Source organism: Eretmochelys imbricata, chromosome 11 (genome assembly GCF_965152235.1).
Source record: "Eretmochelys imbricata isolate rEreImb1 chromosome 11, rEreImb1.hap1, whole genome shotgun sequence".
Classification (NCBI taxonomy): Eukaryota; Metazoa; Chordata; order Testudines; family Cheloniidae; genus Eretmochelys; species Eretmochelys imbricata.
The window spans coordinates 23,053,148-23,070,258 of record NC_135582.1 but is presented as its reverse complement, the minus strand read 5'-3'; the positions used below and the strand labels follow the sequence as shown (position 1 = coordinate 23,070,258).

Below are 17,111 nucleotides of genomic sequence, written 5' to 3'. Positions count from 1 at the left end.
AATGATCAATGATTTTGGTTGAAGTCCCTAGTATTTTACATTCCCAGCTAGGACATCTGAGGCAATACCGGGCGGGTTATTTGACTTATCCAGTGTCAATCCAGTATGTGTTTCATAATTAATCCACACATGAATTAGCAGTTGACCTCAAGTTGAAAGGACTTGCTGGACCTAGTCTACTCAGGCAGAGCTAGTGGAGAACTAAGATAGGGGCCAGTATGCAAGAGATTTGCATATATGTTTACCAGAGATCCCCTCTAGTAGACATATAACCAGACTTGCTCAAGAGTACATAAGTTGGGTTTATTTGACTCATCAACATAAAACCTGTGTTTTGGGTGTTGGGAATCACAAGAAAAAACATGTGAAATATTCACAATGATACTCAAAACCTACTACATTTCAAGTCTCCTTACAAACTCAGAACTCAGGTCAGATTAATCAGAAGGTTCCCTAAGATTTGCAACCTTTCCTGTTAACTTGGGCCCAGCTTCAAGAGAACCTGGAGCTATTTACAATTTTGCACTGAAGATGTGAAATTTGCTTTTGCACCAAGCCACGTAAGACTGTTGTTTTGACTGAGCATATGTCTACTCTGCAATCACAGAGTGGGGTTGCAGCTTGTGTAGTCCTACTGGAGCTAGCTTTAATCTAGCTAGCTCAGGTACTGTATCAGCAAGGCCAAGGCAGCACAGGCTTCAAGGTGGGCTGCATAAGCCCATCCACAACCCTGGGTAATTACCGGCAGGGCTAGCCCACACCGAAGTCTGTGCTGCTGCAGAGTCACTGCTCTGTTATCCAAGCTAGCTAGATTAAAGCTAGCTCAGGTATGTCTACATGAGCATCAGTCTGACTCTGTGATTGAAGTCCAGATGCACCCTGCGTTTCACTTTGAGTTTTAGAGTTCATGTCAGCCTGAAATCCAGGGTGCAGATAAAGGGTGTGGAAGGAAAATAGAGGAAAACTGAAGAATAATTTTGAAGGCTCCCTTGAGAAGTGAAAGAACTGAGCTTCACAAGAGCTGTTATTGGAGGTATGTTCCTGATGATGCATGTCTGCAGTTAGCTAACAACCACTGCATCTATATATTGCATGTAAGCATGGATTGTTAGTGTTATGGAATACTGAGGTGTTATAGTTCAAGACCATGTCTCAGATAAGGTCATTTCAAAGCATTCTGCATCAAGACTTCAGTGCCATGTGGCAACGAGCAGTGTTAATAAACTTTGAATTCTCTTTTTTAGGGGTTGGTTCAACCCCTCATGACATATGAAGATTCAGAGTGCTCTTGCAGGATACTGTGTAACAGAAGCAGACTTGACAAGACAATGACTGTATCATATTTGAGTATGGCTTCAGGACAAGATAGGTTTTTTCCCTAGTATTCTCCCTAAATTCAAAATTATCTTTAAATCAAAACTTAATGGTTTCTACTTATTTACCTTTAATTTTTAGTTCACAAAAGCAGTCTTTGTTTATGAAGTGCTTAAACAGACCTTAATAAGGTCAAATATAGTTTGGGGGGGTTAACTGGTTTTTTTACAGTTGGACATTCATATATAGAATTTCACTAGACATGTAAAAGTGTGGGCAAGGTTTTCAAGCCCTTTGGGTAAGTCAATTCAGCAGTGACTGTACTCTTTTCCAGATGCATATTCCATAGCTTTGAAAAATTCACTCCCAGTGAATGAGCAGTAAGGGCTAAATAAAGAGAGGGAGAAGATGGATAAAGTATACATAGAACAAACAAAAAAGAAGGTACCTTTGTCTGTTTTTCATCCACAAAGAGAGACAGATAGCCCTAAATAGCAGTATGCAGAAAGATCCAAAATGAAAACCAGAAAGTACATTGTATAAAATCATCTTTTTGAATCAATAGAATTGTTTTATATAAAAGTTAAAAAAATGGTGGCAGAGTCATCAAAGTGTGAAATCTGACATCTTCATATTGTAAAATGAAGCAATACACTCAATGCATCAGCTTTACAGCAGTTGCAGTATTTGCATTCTATCAAATGGACACCTGATGGCAGCACATTATAACAACAACACTGTTCACAATTGCTCTGTCTCTTAATACAGTAGTGTTTTTAAAATCTGAATGGACAATACCATGTTTATAAATGCAATAATAATATTCTGAATTTTCCATGTGTAGCCATATGAGTTGGAAACAAACATATTCTGCATGCTTCTCTGTTCTGAATACTACATGGTATTAACATATGCAAAGCCCCACTTCTTACTCATATATACCCTTTGTTTAAGTAATGTTAAATGCCTGATAGAAAATCGCAAAAAAGAAAATTATTTCAAAGTTTCAGCTGATACTCCTTTGTACTTAGGTCATCAACATAGAATGAGACCTTGAGGCCTACTCAACTCATCACTAATACTGCATAACAGTTGCAAGAAATGAATGCATTCTTCCAATCCAAGATTGCCTGGAAACTATGCTGCTTCTTCTCAAACTAGGATCTGGCCACAGTGAACCATGTGTTTGTCACCTCCAGACTGGACTATTGTAACACCATATCTGGTGTTGAAAGGAGAAAAAACACAACAAGTCCAGTGTGACAGGGTCAGTCCAGATGGCTACAGGAGAGTACTAGAAGGCAGGTATATTAGCTCCAGGCTAAGTAGGTCCCTTTTCCCTGGGTAAGGTAACAGGGAAGGTTCCAGAACAATCAGGAACCTTCTGGAGACAAGATAGACAGGCTGATTAGAACACTTGCAGCCAATCAAGAAGCTGCTAGAATCAAGGAAGGCAGGCTAATCAGGGCACCTGGGTTTTAAAAAGGAGCTCACTTCAGTTTATGGTGTGCATGTAAGGAGCTGGAAGCAAGAGGCACTAGGATCTGAGAGTGAGAACGCGGACTGTTGGAGGACTGAGGTGTACAAGCATTATCAGAGACCAGGAGGAAGGTCCTATGGTGAGGATAAAGAAGGTGTTGGGAGGAGGCCATGGGGAAGTAGCCCAGGGAGTTGTAGCTGTCACACAGCTGTTCCAGGAGGCACTCTAGACAGCTGCATTCCACGGGGCCCTGGGCTGGAACCCGGAGTACAGGGTGGGCCCGGGTTCCCCCCAAACCTCCCAACTCCTGGTCAGACACAGGAGGAGTCGACCTGGACTGTGAATTCAGAAAAACGGCCAAGCTGAGGGCTGCCGTGAAGCTCCAAGGTGAGCATATCCGCCAATAAGCGCAAGACCCACCAAGGTAGAGCAGGAACTTTGTCACACCAGTTATTAAAACAACAGCCCCATCCTGAGCAATATCTACACTTTCCAGGGGCTCCTAGTTTGCTTTTGGTGTCAATTCAAGACTCTGGTTTTAATCCCTTAGCCCCTCTATCGGTTCGGTACTAGCGACGTCACACCCCACCTCTTCATTCTCAACCCACCAAGACCGCCCACAGAACAATGTCTCTGACAAGCTTATAGGAAGGAGGTAAGGCATGCTCTATTGGGGAACCCCCCTTGTGAAACAGCCACTGGAGAAGATGAGACTTAGCACAAGTTTCACCCTTTTTAGAGCTCATTACTGAGACTCTACATTTTGCAAAAGGCTTCTGTCAAAAAACAAAAGCAAGGAGTGACAACAGAGAATGACAGAAAGACAGACATGTCAGTGGATTTACTCCATCTTTATACAGCTTTAAGGGAAAGCTCAATCAGACCTTCTGTTTACTTTTGAATATCTCTGTTTTGGTCGGTTCTGATCATTTCTGTATAGCAATTTGTTTTTTGGTTAAATTTACTTTGTATATAGGATTTTGCTACCAGAAAAAATATAATGCCTCAGAGACGATGAGGGGTCATACAACATGATCTTGGCAATGTATAAGGGCAAAAGAATATTTGCTTTCAAACACCCTGGGTCACTGACCCCAAAAGACCCACATGGTTTATTACTATGTAGAGAGTTAGGAACTTTAAAATGTAGATCTTTCTTCAGATAGAACGTTATAATATATCATATCAATTAGCTAGTAATCCTCAAGAAGGAAGAATGAATTGTGTCAGTTCTGCTGCCATTTAGGTACCTATACAGAGAGGATTTTCCTCAGCTCTCAGTGTTTACCTAACTCTGCTCCCACTGAAATCAATAGTGAAACTCCCTTTGACTTCAACAGCAGCAGAGATAGGCCAGCTCTGACTGCTTTTAAAAGTCTTACCCTAGGTGCCTATATGGAGCAGCAATTTTATGGGTGTCCAGATCACACCCCTGAAGTCCACACCAGCTGTGCCCAAACATTGTCCAGCTGAAAGCTGCATTATCTATTTGCCTGGAGCCCAAAGGCTGCACCTAATGTGCATAAAATAGAACAGAATTGCAGCTGTCCCCATTTTTAATATGGAAGCAGGGCTCATGGTCACATCATACAATATAGCCTGGCAGCTCATATCAACTATATTCTGAGAGCTGTAGCCTCAGCAAGCTACAACAACATATTAAACATGAGAGCACCCATGTGCAGAATAGTAAAACTGTGGATTGCATTTCGTTCATATGCCAGACATTGGCCACTTTTGATATTCATGATATGGCCCATATGACTTCTGGTTAAAATTTATATAATTGACACAACATTAAGTGCACAATACCTTAACTTTTTGCCTCCATCTGCAATTTTAGCTTTTAGAAGATATCCTTCTTTTTCCACTACCTGCAAGAAAGAATATTTATATCATAACCCTATCTTTTATTAATATGAACCAATTTATTTAGTACATGCTACAAGACTCTGCATATAGGAACGTCTAGTGTTGTAGCACTTTATCACTTATTTTTATTTGAGTTATCTATGATAAGTTCTTTTCAAGTGTTGGCAAATTATCTTTAATGTCAATCAAACATATAGTAATAAAACGGAAAAGAAACTCTGAACATTAAATCTGGAAAAAAAAAAACCTGTTTAAGTGCAAGTAAAGTTTCTGGTTATACATGAAACATTGGTTAAAATGTATCATATTGGGTCACTAATGCATCTTCAGTTATATGAAATGTCTACAGGAGTTTTATGTTTGCTTATAAGGTATGTAGAACATATATTATCCTAGAGCTATAGCACCCTCTGCTGTGCAATTTTAGCTCTTATAAGCTATGGTCAGATATATGAATGTCAGACCTCCAAAAGATTATCTAATGTAGATGGATCTCTATAGGTGCCACTTTTCCCTTTGAGTCAGTACTAAATCAAGACCCTTGTAAGGTGCAGAAAAGCATTATGATTTGAGTGGTGCTGTCTTTCTGATGTGATGTAATACAAAGGCCCTCACCTCTTGCAGTCATTAAAAGGTCGCTTTTTAAATGGGAATTGTTTATGTTCATGCGAGGGCAGCATTTGTTCTTAAATTTACAATTGTACCAAAATGTTCTAGTGATATAACCTAAGGAAAGCACTCTGTAAGTAGCTCATCACTGCCACCGCAATCTTGAGTTGGAATTACAGATGAAAACATCACAATTTATATGTATCTACAAAACTGGGTCAGAACATCCAGTGAGGCCAAATTGGCCAGAGCATAAATGTGTGTGTGTAGATGTGATTTAAACCTCACTTTTGTAGTTCCGCAATCCTGGTGCTGCTCTGTGAAAGCCAGTTCTTCCTGTGCAGTGTTAGAGCAGTCTAAGGACTGCTCTAAATTACACTAGGCTGCAACACTCAAAAGGGGCCAGAATTGCAGTTGAGGATTGGCAGAGCACAGGGGCATTCTGGCTCACTCCTTTCCTCAAATTCCCCCCCCCCCCCACACACACACAAACTCTCTCTCTCTTTTATTTGTTAAATCAGCAGCAAGGAAATTCAATAGTGTAAGAGTTCCTATGTCAGATCTATGGCACTATGTGATCATCCTTATATTTGGGAGATTGTAGGGTTGGTTTCACCAATTTTATGGCCAGATTGTGATGGCAGTGCAACAAAAAGTAACCACACTTTATTGCGGGATTTGGCCAATTGTTTCAGTGTATGTTGAAGAAACTTTTATTTTGGCCTTCAGATAAACCACCATGACCTGTGAACCCATCAGACTGCATAGCTAAACAGGATCAAATCGGGTCAGTACTTGGAAAAGAGAATTCAAGGAACACCTAAATGGTGCAGGAAGGGAGACTGGTGATTTAGAAAAAAGAAAAGGAGGACTTGTGGCACCTTAGAGACTAACCAATTTATTTGAGCATGAGCTTTCGTGAGCTACAGCTCACTTCATCAGATGCATACCGTGGAAACTGCAGCAGACTTTATATATACACAGAGAATATGAAACAATACCTCCTCCCACCCCACTGTCCTGCTGGTAATAGCTTATCTAAAGTGAGCATCAGGTTAGGCCATTTCCAGCACAAATCCAGGTTTTCTCACCCTCCACCCCCCCACACAAATTCACTCTCCTGCTGGTGATAGCCCATCCAAAGTGACAACTCTTTACACAATGTGCATGATAATGAAGTTAGGCCATTTCCTGCACAAATCCAGGTTCTCTCACTCCCTCACCCCCCTCCAAAAACCCACCCCCATACACACACAGACTCACTCTCCTGCTGGTAATAGCTCATCCAAACTGACCACTCTCCAAGTTTAAAACCAAGTTAAATCAGAACATCTGGGGGGGGGGGGGTAGGGCCTATTTCCTCTTGTTTTTTCCTGCCCCCCCCCCCCAGATGTTCTGGTTTAACTTGGTTTTAAACTTGGAGAGTGGTCAGTTTGGATGAGCTATTACCAGCAGGAGAGTGAGTCTGTGTGTGTATGGGGGTGGGTTTTTGGAGGGGGGTGAGGGAGTGAGAGAACCTGGATTTGTGCAGGAAATGGCCTAACTTCATTATCATGCACATTGTGTAAAGAGTTGTCACTTTGGATGGGCTATCACCAGCAGGAGAGTGAATTTGTGTGGGGGGGTGGAGGGTGAGAAAACCTGGATTTGTGCTGGAAATGGCCTAACCTGATGCTCACTTTAGATAAGCTATTACCAGCAGGACAGTGGGGTGGGAGGAGGTATTGTTTCATATTCTCTGTGTGTATATAAAGTCTGCTGCAGTTTCCACGGTATGCATCTGATGAAGTGAGCTGTAGCTCACGAAAGCTCATGCTCAAATAAATTGGTTAGTCTCTAAGGTGCCACAAGTCCTCCTTTTCTTTTTGCGAATACAGACTAACACGGCTGTTACTCTGAAACCTGGTGATTTAGAAGATGATTGTCTTAACTTTCAGTCATTATGAACTAATGCCCCAGGAGGATGCTGGTAACTTCCTATAGTCTCTGCTGAGTCATCACAGCTCAGGGTGGAGCAGATGATTTCTTAAAAACTGTGATAGGCTTTAGCCTTCTGAAGGGTTATATAGAGCAATAGAAAACATGCTTTGTATATAAGGAAGGATTATAAAATCAAATATACAAGTCTTTTCTTACTGTACAAAAATATGACTATATAAACAGAATGGTGCATACAATGGTACACAAAGGGTACTTCAGTTTCTCATTAGAGTTTTAGTCTGGAATATACAGTACTGTGTACACTGCATATACATACATGTTTGCACATGCATACTGAAAATCCGTATGCTTACAGACAACATTTTGGGTGACATCCTCATCTGACCATATAGGAAATTGGCCTTTTTTACAACTTGCACTTATTCCATTCATAGATTCCAAGGCCAGAAAGGTCCATTGTGATCACCTGGCCTGATCTCCTGTGCAACACAGGCCATGGAACTTCCCCAAAATAATTCCTAGTGTATATCTTTTAGAAAAACATCCAATATTGATTTATAAATTTACCACATCCCTTGTTGGATGTTCCATGCAAATCCCTGGGTGTCAATATGGAGTGTAGAGAAAAAAAACATTTAGGACCACAGGTATTGTTCGCCAGAATCACATCATTGTTCCATCTAGCTAGAGAAGCAGGAATAATTTTAGATAAAGTAAGAACTGACCCCCAGTATCCTCCTACTTTTCAATCATACTTGTAACAAACCCTTAGATCATTTTCCATCCCTTCTCATCCTTCAATTTTTGTTGCTTTACACTTCTAGCGTGTTGTCAGGGCCAGAAGTGCTAAATGTCAGATAAGAAGGTTATTCTCCGAATATTTCCGTCCACCTGGAAATGGCAGTTGGGAGAAGCTTTTACTAATTAACAAGTTGTTGATCGCTTCTCCAAACCAGACCCAAATTTTGATCATTTCAAGGTTTGCCCATCACTATATCTAGACTGGTATTATATTCAAACAGAAATAGAAGCAACGTTGAATTTCAATACTCAGTTTGAACAATCCCTATCCTGAAATTTGGAGGATTTAAGAACAAGATTCATTTCCAGATTAGAAAGTTGCTGCTCAGACCTCTCTCTCTAACAATCCTGAACGGGAACAGCAAATGAATACACCACCCAAACTGAGGGATCTAGGGAATTCAAATCCAAACTGCACAGCTGAAACCCATCTCTTGTTTTAACTTAGATGTCTAGTTCTAACTTAGATATTTCAAAAACACAAGAACTAGTATTCAAATCTCATGGTTTATCCTGGCACTAGAAATCCTCCAGGTAATATTCAGAAGGCTCCTTGTTTCTATATATGGTAGTTGCTTATATATTATTCTGATTTAATAAGTACAATGATTGCCTTTAAAAATGTTACAGCTGTCTTTGATAATTTGATGTTATCATAGCATTCATTGATATTCCCCATAATTAGCACAGGGAATACCAAGGGAATACTGCAGTAACATTTTTCAGTTACCAAGGCAATTGAAAAGGTTTTAAAGGTACCACTCTATCTTTATATGTACATATACACTATAAAGCAATATATGCACACGCATTGCATAGTACATCTGCTAATGTCCCTTTTCTTGTCTTATGAGATTTCACAGAAATCCTTCTAGGACAAATTCAGTTTATTCTTTCAGCCCTTCATCTGATGGATGACATGGGGTTACAAAATCATGAAATGTCCTTATAGTACTCTCTTTTCTTTCTGCCTCAATGAATATCCATCATTTGTTTTTGAGTTGTTGACCTTCCTGCACCTTTCCAGCTGAGGAAAGGTTGAGCGAATAATTCAAAATACCCTGAAAGAATTAGCATAAAAATAAGATACTCGGATGATTTTGAATTTTTATATTAGTGTTCTTTTAAAAAATATAATCTTTTCCTTTGCCTCTGTTTCTCTCCAGCAAAATTCTACAGGTAACTAATTATGTACAAAAATGGAAGTTAAAACATAGTAGCATGGGCAAAGGCAGAAAATGGGCTTCACTCTTCTCAATATATATTTTTCTCTTCACTGAATCTCAAACATTACTAAAAACAAATTCACACCTAGTATGTTCCCTTAATTTTGCTTATTCTGCTAATCCAAACTAATAATTTTTGGAAAAGAAATATAATCAGTTAATTAACATCCAACTATTAGTAGTGCTGAAATGTCAGCCTAGTTCTACTAAGTCAATGGCAAATTGACATTGTATATCATTAGCTAAAGTGCTTCGTCATTTCTAACATTATAATTTCCATTGAGTAACAAACTTTCCACACGTTTTTGCTTCTTTGTACCCCCTTAACATATTAAGGCATACAGAGCATCAAGTGTTCATCTTTAACACAACACATACTATATTTCCATTAAAAACATTTAAAGTAAATAAGCAAAGCAACACATAGATTCTGTAATACAATTGCTTACCGTTTGTTCCTTTGGGCTAATGATGTCTGTGAGTAATAAGTTATGTTGGGAATGATTCCTTCTATGACGAGATATCTGAAAATATATTAATTTACAACTTAGAATCAGCTTGATATAAATGTACTAAGTCAAACAAGGTTTACATGTAAGGCTAGAATGAAACAATCTGTTGACAGGACATGTGCAGTGTGTGTATATGTGTATTTTATATATTAAATAAAAAATCAAGTTTTTGAAAACCTGGTTCCCACTGAGCATGAACAGACTTTAGGATCATTCTTAGTCCTAACGTTTGCAATGCAACTCTGGCAAATTAAGCTAAAATCAACTGGCATATAAATATGCATTCTGAGCTTATGTAGAACACTTCATTCACAGGATCTCAAAGCAGTTTTAAAAGATGGGTAGTATTATCCCCATTTAACAGATAGAGAAATGAAGTACAGAGAAGTTAATGATGAGCCCAAGGCCACATTACAAGTCAGTGAGAGAAACAGGAGATAGACTAGAACTGGGAAAAGAACCTAATGTACCTAATATGTCCCAGCAATTGTAATGGCTATCCCTCAACCTTCCATGACTAGAAAGCTACATAAATATTTTGGTCCTGATTCTGATGCTCGGATTGGGTCCTTAATTTCTTTCAGTCCCCTCTTTTTTCCCCAGGAGAAAAGTGTACAAAACTGTAATTGACAGAAGCATTACACGTGACCCTCGGAAATTATCAGAGCTACATGAATCTTTCACAATGAACCCAAAACTCACCTGCATTCAGGTTTTCCTACAAACCTGAAACTCAGGCAGGTTACCCAAAGATATGCCAGGTCTCTTTGTAAAAGTTGGTTGTGCTTTAATTGAGTTTTAAACACAAAAGAGGGTGATTTACAGTTGGGAGTTGGAACCAAAACAAGAAAAAAAATCAAATTTGGCCTGAATTTTACTCCCCATAATCCATTCTCTTATTACCTACTAAAACACAGTTAACAAAAAGCCATAATGTATTGTGTTTACATTTAAATATCTGAATCTACCAACTGTTCTTAATTAATCCGTAGGGCCTCTCTTAAAAAACAATTAACCACATTATGATCCCATATTTTCTGGCACACTTTGCCTTCATGTTTATATGTAACCACTAACATTTTAAGCCCTGAAATCTATATCCTAGATAAATCTCTACTCTCCTAGTCAGAGCTAATGAGCTTAATGAATGACCAGTTATAAATTTAATACAAACCTTTCAGATAAAGAGATAAACATTCTTCACAATTCAAAAAGTTTCTCTGACCTATTTATAAAGAATATCACTTAACAATTTCATTAGGGGTGAGTAACAGCTGGTGACATGGCTGTGTCCTAAAGTGTTTTTCTCTCTTAATATTCTGCATCTTAAGCAATCGAGCCTTCATAAGAAATACTTTAGTTAGTGGCAGTCCCTCCTTTGGGGAGAAAAATATGTCAGACCACATTTTCTGTATTTTGCAATCTTGTTTTCAGGAGTGTCATGTTCCTGTTTTATTAGCATGTAGGGTAAACAAGAATGATTTGCTGATGCTATTGAGAGAACTTCTAAGACTGTGTTCTTTCTATTTAGATTTTGGATTGAACTTAATATTAATGCAAACAGAGGCTTGTGTATAAATTCAAAATAAATGAATTCAATTTATCATTTTTTCTTTATCTGCAGCATTACAAATCTGGAGACTATATACTGCACAAGACATATAACTAAACTATTCAGGTCTAGATCATATAATTCTCTCCACACCTAATTATTCTTTTACATATAAGAAGGCATATTGCTAAATGATGTTTTTAAAATATTATTTTCTCTCGGCCAAATTACATAAAATGATACACCACTATTCCCGAACGTCTACTTTATAGCCAAGCAATATTCAATGGGTGGCTGAAGAATTAAAATGTGGCTTTTTGTGGCCCTGCATAGCACTCTTGGGACATCCACTGTACTGATCTGAGAGCTTCTTTTGCTCTGGACTTGGGCACAATGGCCACAGCAGCGATAAAGGGAATGCTCTCCATGCTGCCTGACACACGCTAAAGAGAATGGACAAGATTGATTCAGATATACCTTGAAGCAGCCAGAAATAAGGCAGAATGAATGGACAGAGAAAGAGAAGGGAGAAGCATCCTTCAATTTCTTCCCCCAAACCGTGATTGGCATGTGGCGAATGGGATGTGGGAAGGAGAGAGAAAGAACATAAGAACTGCCATGCTGGGTCAGACCAATTGCCCATCTACACACCTGTCTCCAACAGTGGCTCATACCAAAGCTTCAAGGGGAGTGGACAGAGCAGAGCAGTTTGAGTGATTCACCCCATCATTCCCCTTCATGCTTCTGACAGACAGAAGTTTAGGGTCTCACTAAGCATAAGGTTGGGTCCGTGACCAGCTTGGCTAATAGCCATTGAGGGCCCTCTCCTCCATGAACTCATCCAGTTCTTTTTTGAACCCAGTTATATTTTTGGTCTTCACAACATCCCATGACAATGAGTTCCACAGGCTAATTGTACATTGTGTCAAAAGTACTTTCTCTTGTTTGTATTAAACACGCTGCCTATTCATTTCATCCGGTGACCTCTGGTTCTTGTGTTATGTGAAGGAGTAAATAATACTTCCTTATTCACTTTTTCCACACCATTCATGATTTTATAGACCTCTATCATATCCCTGCTTAGTCCACTCTTTTCTAAGCCGAAGAGCACTGATGTTTTTAGTCTCTCCTTGTATGGAAGCCATTCCATACCCTTGATCTTCTTTGTTACCCTTCTCTGAAACTTTTCCAGTTCCAATCTATCCTTTTTGAGGTGGGGCAACAAGAATTGCACTCAAGTATGGGCATACCATGGATTTATATAGTGGCATTGTATTTTTCAGTCTAATTTTCTATCCCTTTCCTAATAGTTCCTAACATTCTGTTAACCTTTTTGACTGTTGTTGCACAATGAGCTGAAGTTTTGAGAGAACTAACCATGGTGACTCCAAGATCTCTTTCTTGAGTAGTAATAGCTAATTGAGAACCTACCATTACATATGTGAGGTTGGGATTATTTTTTTGAATATGCGTTATTTTGCATTTATCAATGTTGAATTTCATATGCCATTTTGTTGTTCAGTCACCCCATTTTGTGAGATTCCTCTGTGACTCTTTGCAGTCCATTTTGGACGTAACTATTTTGAGTAATTTTGTATCATCTACAAACTTTGCCACTTCACTATTCATTCCCTTTTCCAGGACATTATGTTGAATATTTTGAACAGCACAGGTCCCAGAATACTTGAAGACCCCCGCTATTTACCTCTCTCTGTTATGAAAACTGACCATTTATTCCTGCCTTTGTTTCCTGTCTTTTAATCAGTTACTAATCCATCAAAGGATCTTTCCTGTTATCCCATGACTACCTAGTTTCCTTAAAGGTCTTTAGTGAATTATCTTGTCAAAGGCTTTCTGAAAATCCCAGTACACTATATTGGCTAGGTTTCAGAGTAGGAGCTGTGTTAGTCTGTATTCGCAAAAAGAAAAGGAGTACTTGTGGCACCTTAGAGACTAACAAATTTATTTGCGCATAAGCTTTCGTGAGCTACAGCTCACTTCATTGAAATACAAATCAGATCTCACCCACAAATCATGTTGTTGCCAATCCTTTAGAATCTAAAATCTAAAGGTTTATTCATAAAAGGAAAGAAGTATAGATGAGAGCTAGAATTGGTTAAAAGGAATCAATTACATACAGTAATGGCAAAGTTCTTGGTTCAGGCTTGCAGCAGTGATAGAATAAACTGCAGGTTCAAATCAAGTCTCTGGAGTACATCCACAGCTGGGATGGGTCATTCAGTCCTTCTTCATGCATCCGATGAAGTGAGCTTTAGCTCATGAAAGCTTATGCTCAAATAAATTTGTTAGTTTCTAAGGTGCCACAAGTACTCCTTTTCTTTATATTGGCTAGATTATCCTTATTCACTTGCTTGTTGACACCCTCAAAGAATTCTAATATATTGGTGAGACAGGACTTCCCTTTACAAAAGCCATGTTGACTCTCCCCCAACAAATCATGTTTATTTAAGTGTTTGTCCGGTTTTGAAGTTGGGCTCACTGGCCTGTAACTGCCAGGATCACCTCTAGAACCCTTTTTAAATATGGGCATTACATTATCTACCCTCCAGTCATCTGGTACAGAGGCTTGTTTCAGCAGCAGTTTACATATTACAGTTAGTAGTTTTGCCAATTTCATATTTGAGTTCCTTCAGAACTTGGTGAATACCATCTGGTCCTGCTGACTTATTACTATTGTATTTATCAATTTGTTCTAAAACCTCTTATACTGATACATCAATATGGGATAGTACTTCAGATCTGTCTCCCAAAAAGTATAGCTCTGATGTGGGTATCTCCTACACATCCTCTGCAGTGAAGACAGGCAAACAGACTGACAGAAGATACTGCATTCAAAAGATTTCCAGAAAGCAAAACAACAATTGCCAGTTCCAGATATAGATGACTTCCTTGTCCCATTATTATATTAATTAAAAACCTTCATTGTGCATTCAGCACCAGAAACATTAATGGAAGCTGCATGCGTGTTAAGAGAGAAAGGGACTCTTAGTTGTTATTTATTAAATGATAGATAAATTAGTAGTTTTGTGGAAATGATACCCAAGTTTCTGTAAAAGTAGAAAATATGAAATCATGTCAAGTACTAATGGTGGATTCCAATGTAATTCAGACAAGAACCTCCTTCAGCCCCCAAAACTGAATCTAGATCTAGACTTTGAACCTGTGGCCTATCTCTATAGTGAATCAAGCCAAACCAACATTTTCATTAGAAATCTCCCCAAACATCTGGCTCTCAAATGAAATGAAAGAAAACTTTAAACAAAGTTTTTTCTATTCATTGTAATTCCTGGAGAGCATTTTCTTTGGGGATAGTGCCACTCTTTTATTCAGATCTCCATAAACTGAATCAAAGCATCTTGACAGAAACTCCCAACAGAAGTAAAGGCATACTGTGGAGATTTGTCTAAAAACTTGTCAGAACATAAATATTTATATTTTGTAAATATCCCATCTATTAAAGCAGTTTACTGGTCACATTACATCACTGCTTCCCAAACATACTTATAGTCAGTAGGAATCTGTTCTGAACAGGACCACTTGATTGACAGAGGGCTGCTTTGGAAACAAAATTTACAAATAAATCCCCAATTTTGCTTTATGTAAAATACTGAAAATCTAGGTGATTATTAACAACGGTAAGGGGCACATTATAAGAGTTGTGCACATGCACCTAGAGAAGGCTACATTCCATTAATTTGGTTCCAAGATATTCTTGTTTTATAGGTACACAATAAGGGGCATGATTTAGGAATTCACCATCCCAATATCACGCACCCCATTATCCTAATAAAGTCAAGCTGAACCTAATAAATAGTATCTGTCATAACACCTCTATCTCATCCCATAGTGTGTTATGAAAGGCAGAGATTTATAAGAGTAGTTCTAAAAGGAATCTCAAGGAAAGTTATCTTATCAGCAGTTTTCTGATTTGATGAACATTCTTCAGTCAGCAACAATGTCACCTGCAGCATTAAAACTCCACTCAGTGAGCGCCTGCAAGTCCGTGGGCAAGTCTGGTTTTGTTAAATTCAGCCTCAGCAACTTCTTCTCCCCTCCTCCCCCCAGTTAGCTAAAGGGTATCCCTCTACTGCTGGAGTTATTCTAGCATCCAAGAAATGATCCAGTGTCATACTTTCTGTAAACACACAGAATATGCGGTAAAAAATGCCTGCTACCCCAGTAGGGACTGATAACTCCCTCACAACTACTATTTATCATAATTAATTCAATGTAAATAAAATACCTGAACTTTTACAATTACTTGATCTCTAATTTAATTTCCTTCTGTGCTCCCATTTGCTCTCAAGATGTTTTCTGAAAATAATATGCTTTGCTTTGGGGGTTCACTCTGTGTGCCAATAAACCAATCCTAGCAAAACGCAGCTTGTTGCTAGTTATTCTTTTATCACAGCAGGACCCAGATCCTAAAAAGGGGCGTTGGGACTCCATATTCACACTAGAAATCTGATTCTAATCTGACTCATTTTGGCAATGAACAGAAGCATACTCTGATCTTTGTGTCTAACCAAAACTAACCAAGACAGCTGGGATTTCAAATATGGACTTCTCCTACCTAACAAACTGCTCAAGCACAATCTACAAAGAATCATTACCTGGAATTATCTGCTGAATAATTATGAACAAGCAAATTCCAGATAATTGCAAGAGGTTTGTGGATAATTCTCAAACAGAAAAAGAGATTAAATTTGTTGAATAAATTATTCGCTGTGAATTATTCACCCAACAACCTTACCTTGCAGCATACTGCCAGAATCTCAGCCTGCAGACCACTAGGATTTCCCAACTGTGATTTGGTTAACAGAGTTAAGATGATTTGCCACTATAAAAATTTCCTCAGAAATGCTCGTCTCATGCCACCAAGAAAGAGATTTTTTTGGATGTTTTATTACGTTTTCTGCAAGGATATTTTCACTCTCTCCAAGTTTTGACCTCCCTTTTAAGGGACTTCTCCAGGGGTTATGTCTATTATTTTACTACATCAAAATCAAATTGTAACTTCCATAATGGAGAATCCCTTGTAAATACCCTGAATTGGGACTGCACTTGGTAAGCTCTCTGATAGGCACAGAGAGCTTACCAAGTGCAGGCATGTGCTTAAGTGGTTTGCTGGATCAGGGCCAGAATTTTCAGCGCATTGCAGGATTGAACTTTACAGCTGCAGCTTGTATTTGCTGTACAAATACAAAACTAGCCACATAAACTTCTGTTACTCCCTTCATACAACAAAGGAAGGGCAGGTAATACCGATACAATGATACCGATTCATTTCATCTCCAGTCACTCAGATACCACAGAGATGGGCAGCTCCTAGACAGAGAGGTATGATAATTTACAATCAATTTCTTAATAGCACCATCTAGGGACAAATGTTAAACACTGAAGCATCTAAATTTACTACTGGGTTCCAAATAAAATATATTTTTAACGTTTAAGACCCATTCTTAGGGGTTATGGAACAAACCACCACCTCTGTGAGAGGATCTTTTATGGCATTTTCTGCCCCCTCCTACTCATCTGGAATATTTCACCAGAATTCCGTCCCTAATCATTCCATCCAGTGAGGATGACCCACACTATTAAGAGATGGCTCCTGCACTTTCCCCAGAATCAGCAAGTCCCCAGGATCTGATAACTTCAGCACCAGCTCCACAGCCCTTGTAGCATTCCCAGATTTCCTCATAGCATAACTCCAAGAGAACTCCACTGGAGCCACCCTGTCAGGATTATCCCCAGCAATTGCTGCTCTAGGGACTCCCTGTAAA

The 17,111-nt window shown here is 38.8% G+C and overlaps 1 protein-coding gene across 2 annotated transcripts in view; it reads right to left on the bottom strand.

Moving 5' to 3' along the window:
- The window catches only part of ARHGAP15 (Rho GTPase activating protein 15), a 448,076-nt gene that overhangs the window by 370,177 nt on the left and 60,788 nt on the right, over positions 1-17,111 (bottom strand). For both annotated transcript variants that reach the window (XM_077829446.1, XM_077829447.1), the window contains exons 3-4: positions 9,693-9,767; positions 4,607-4,668 (exon numbers count right to left, since the gene is read on the bottom strand). In XM_077829446.1, coding sequence (XP_077685572.1) covers positions 4,607-4,668; positions 9,693-9,767 — 137 coding nt within the window. The remainder of the gene's footprint in view (positions 1-4,606; positions 4,669-9,692; positions 9,768-17,111) is intronic.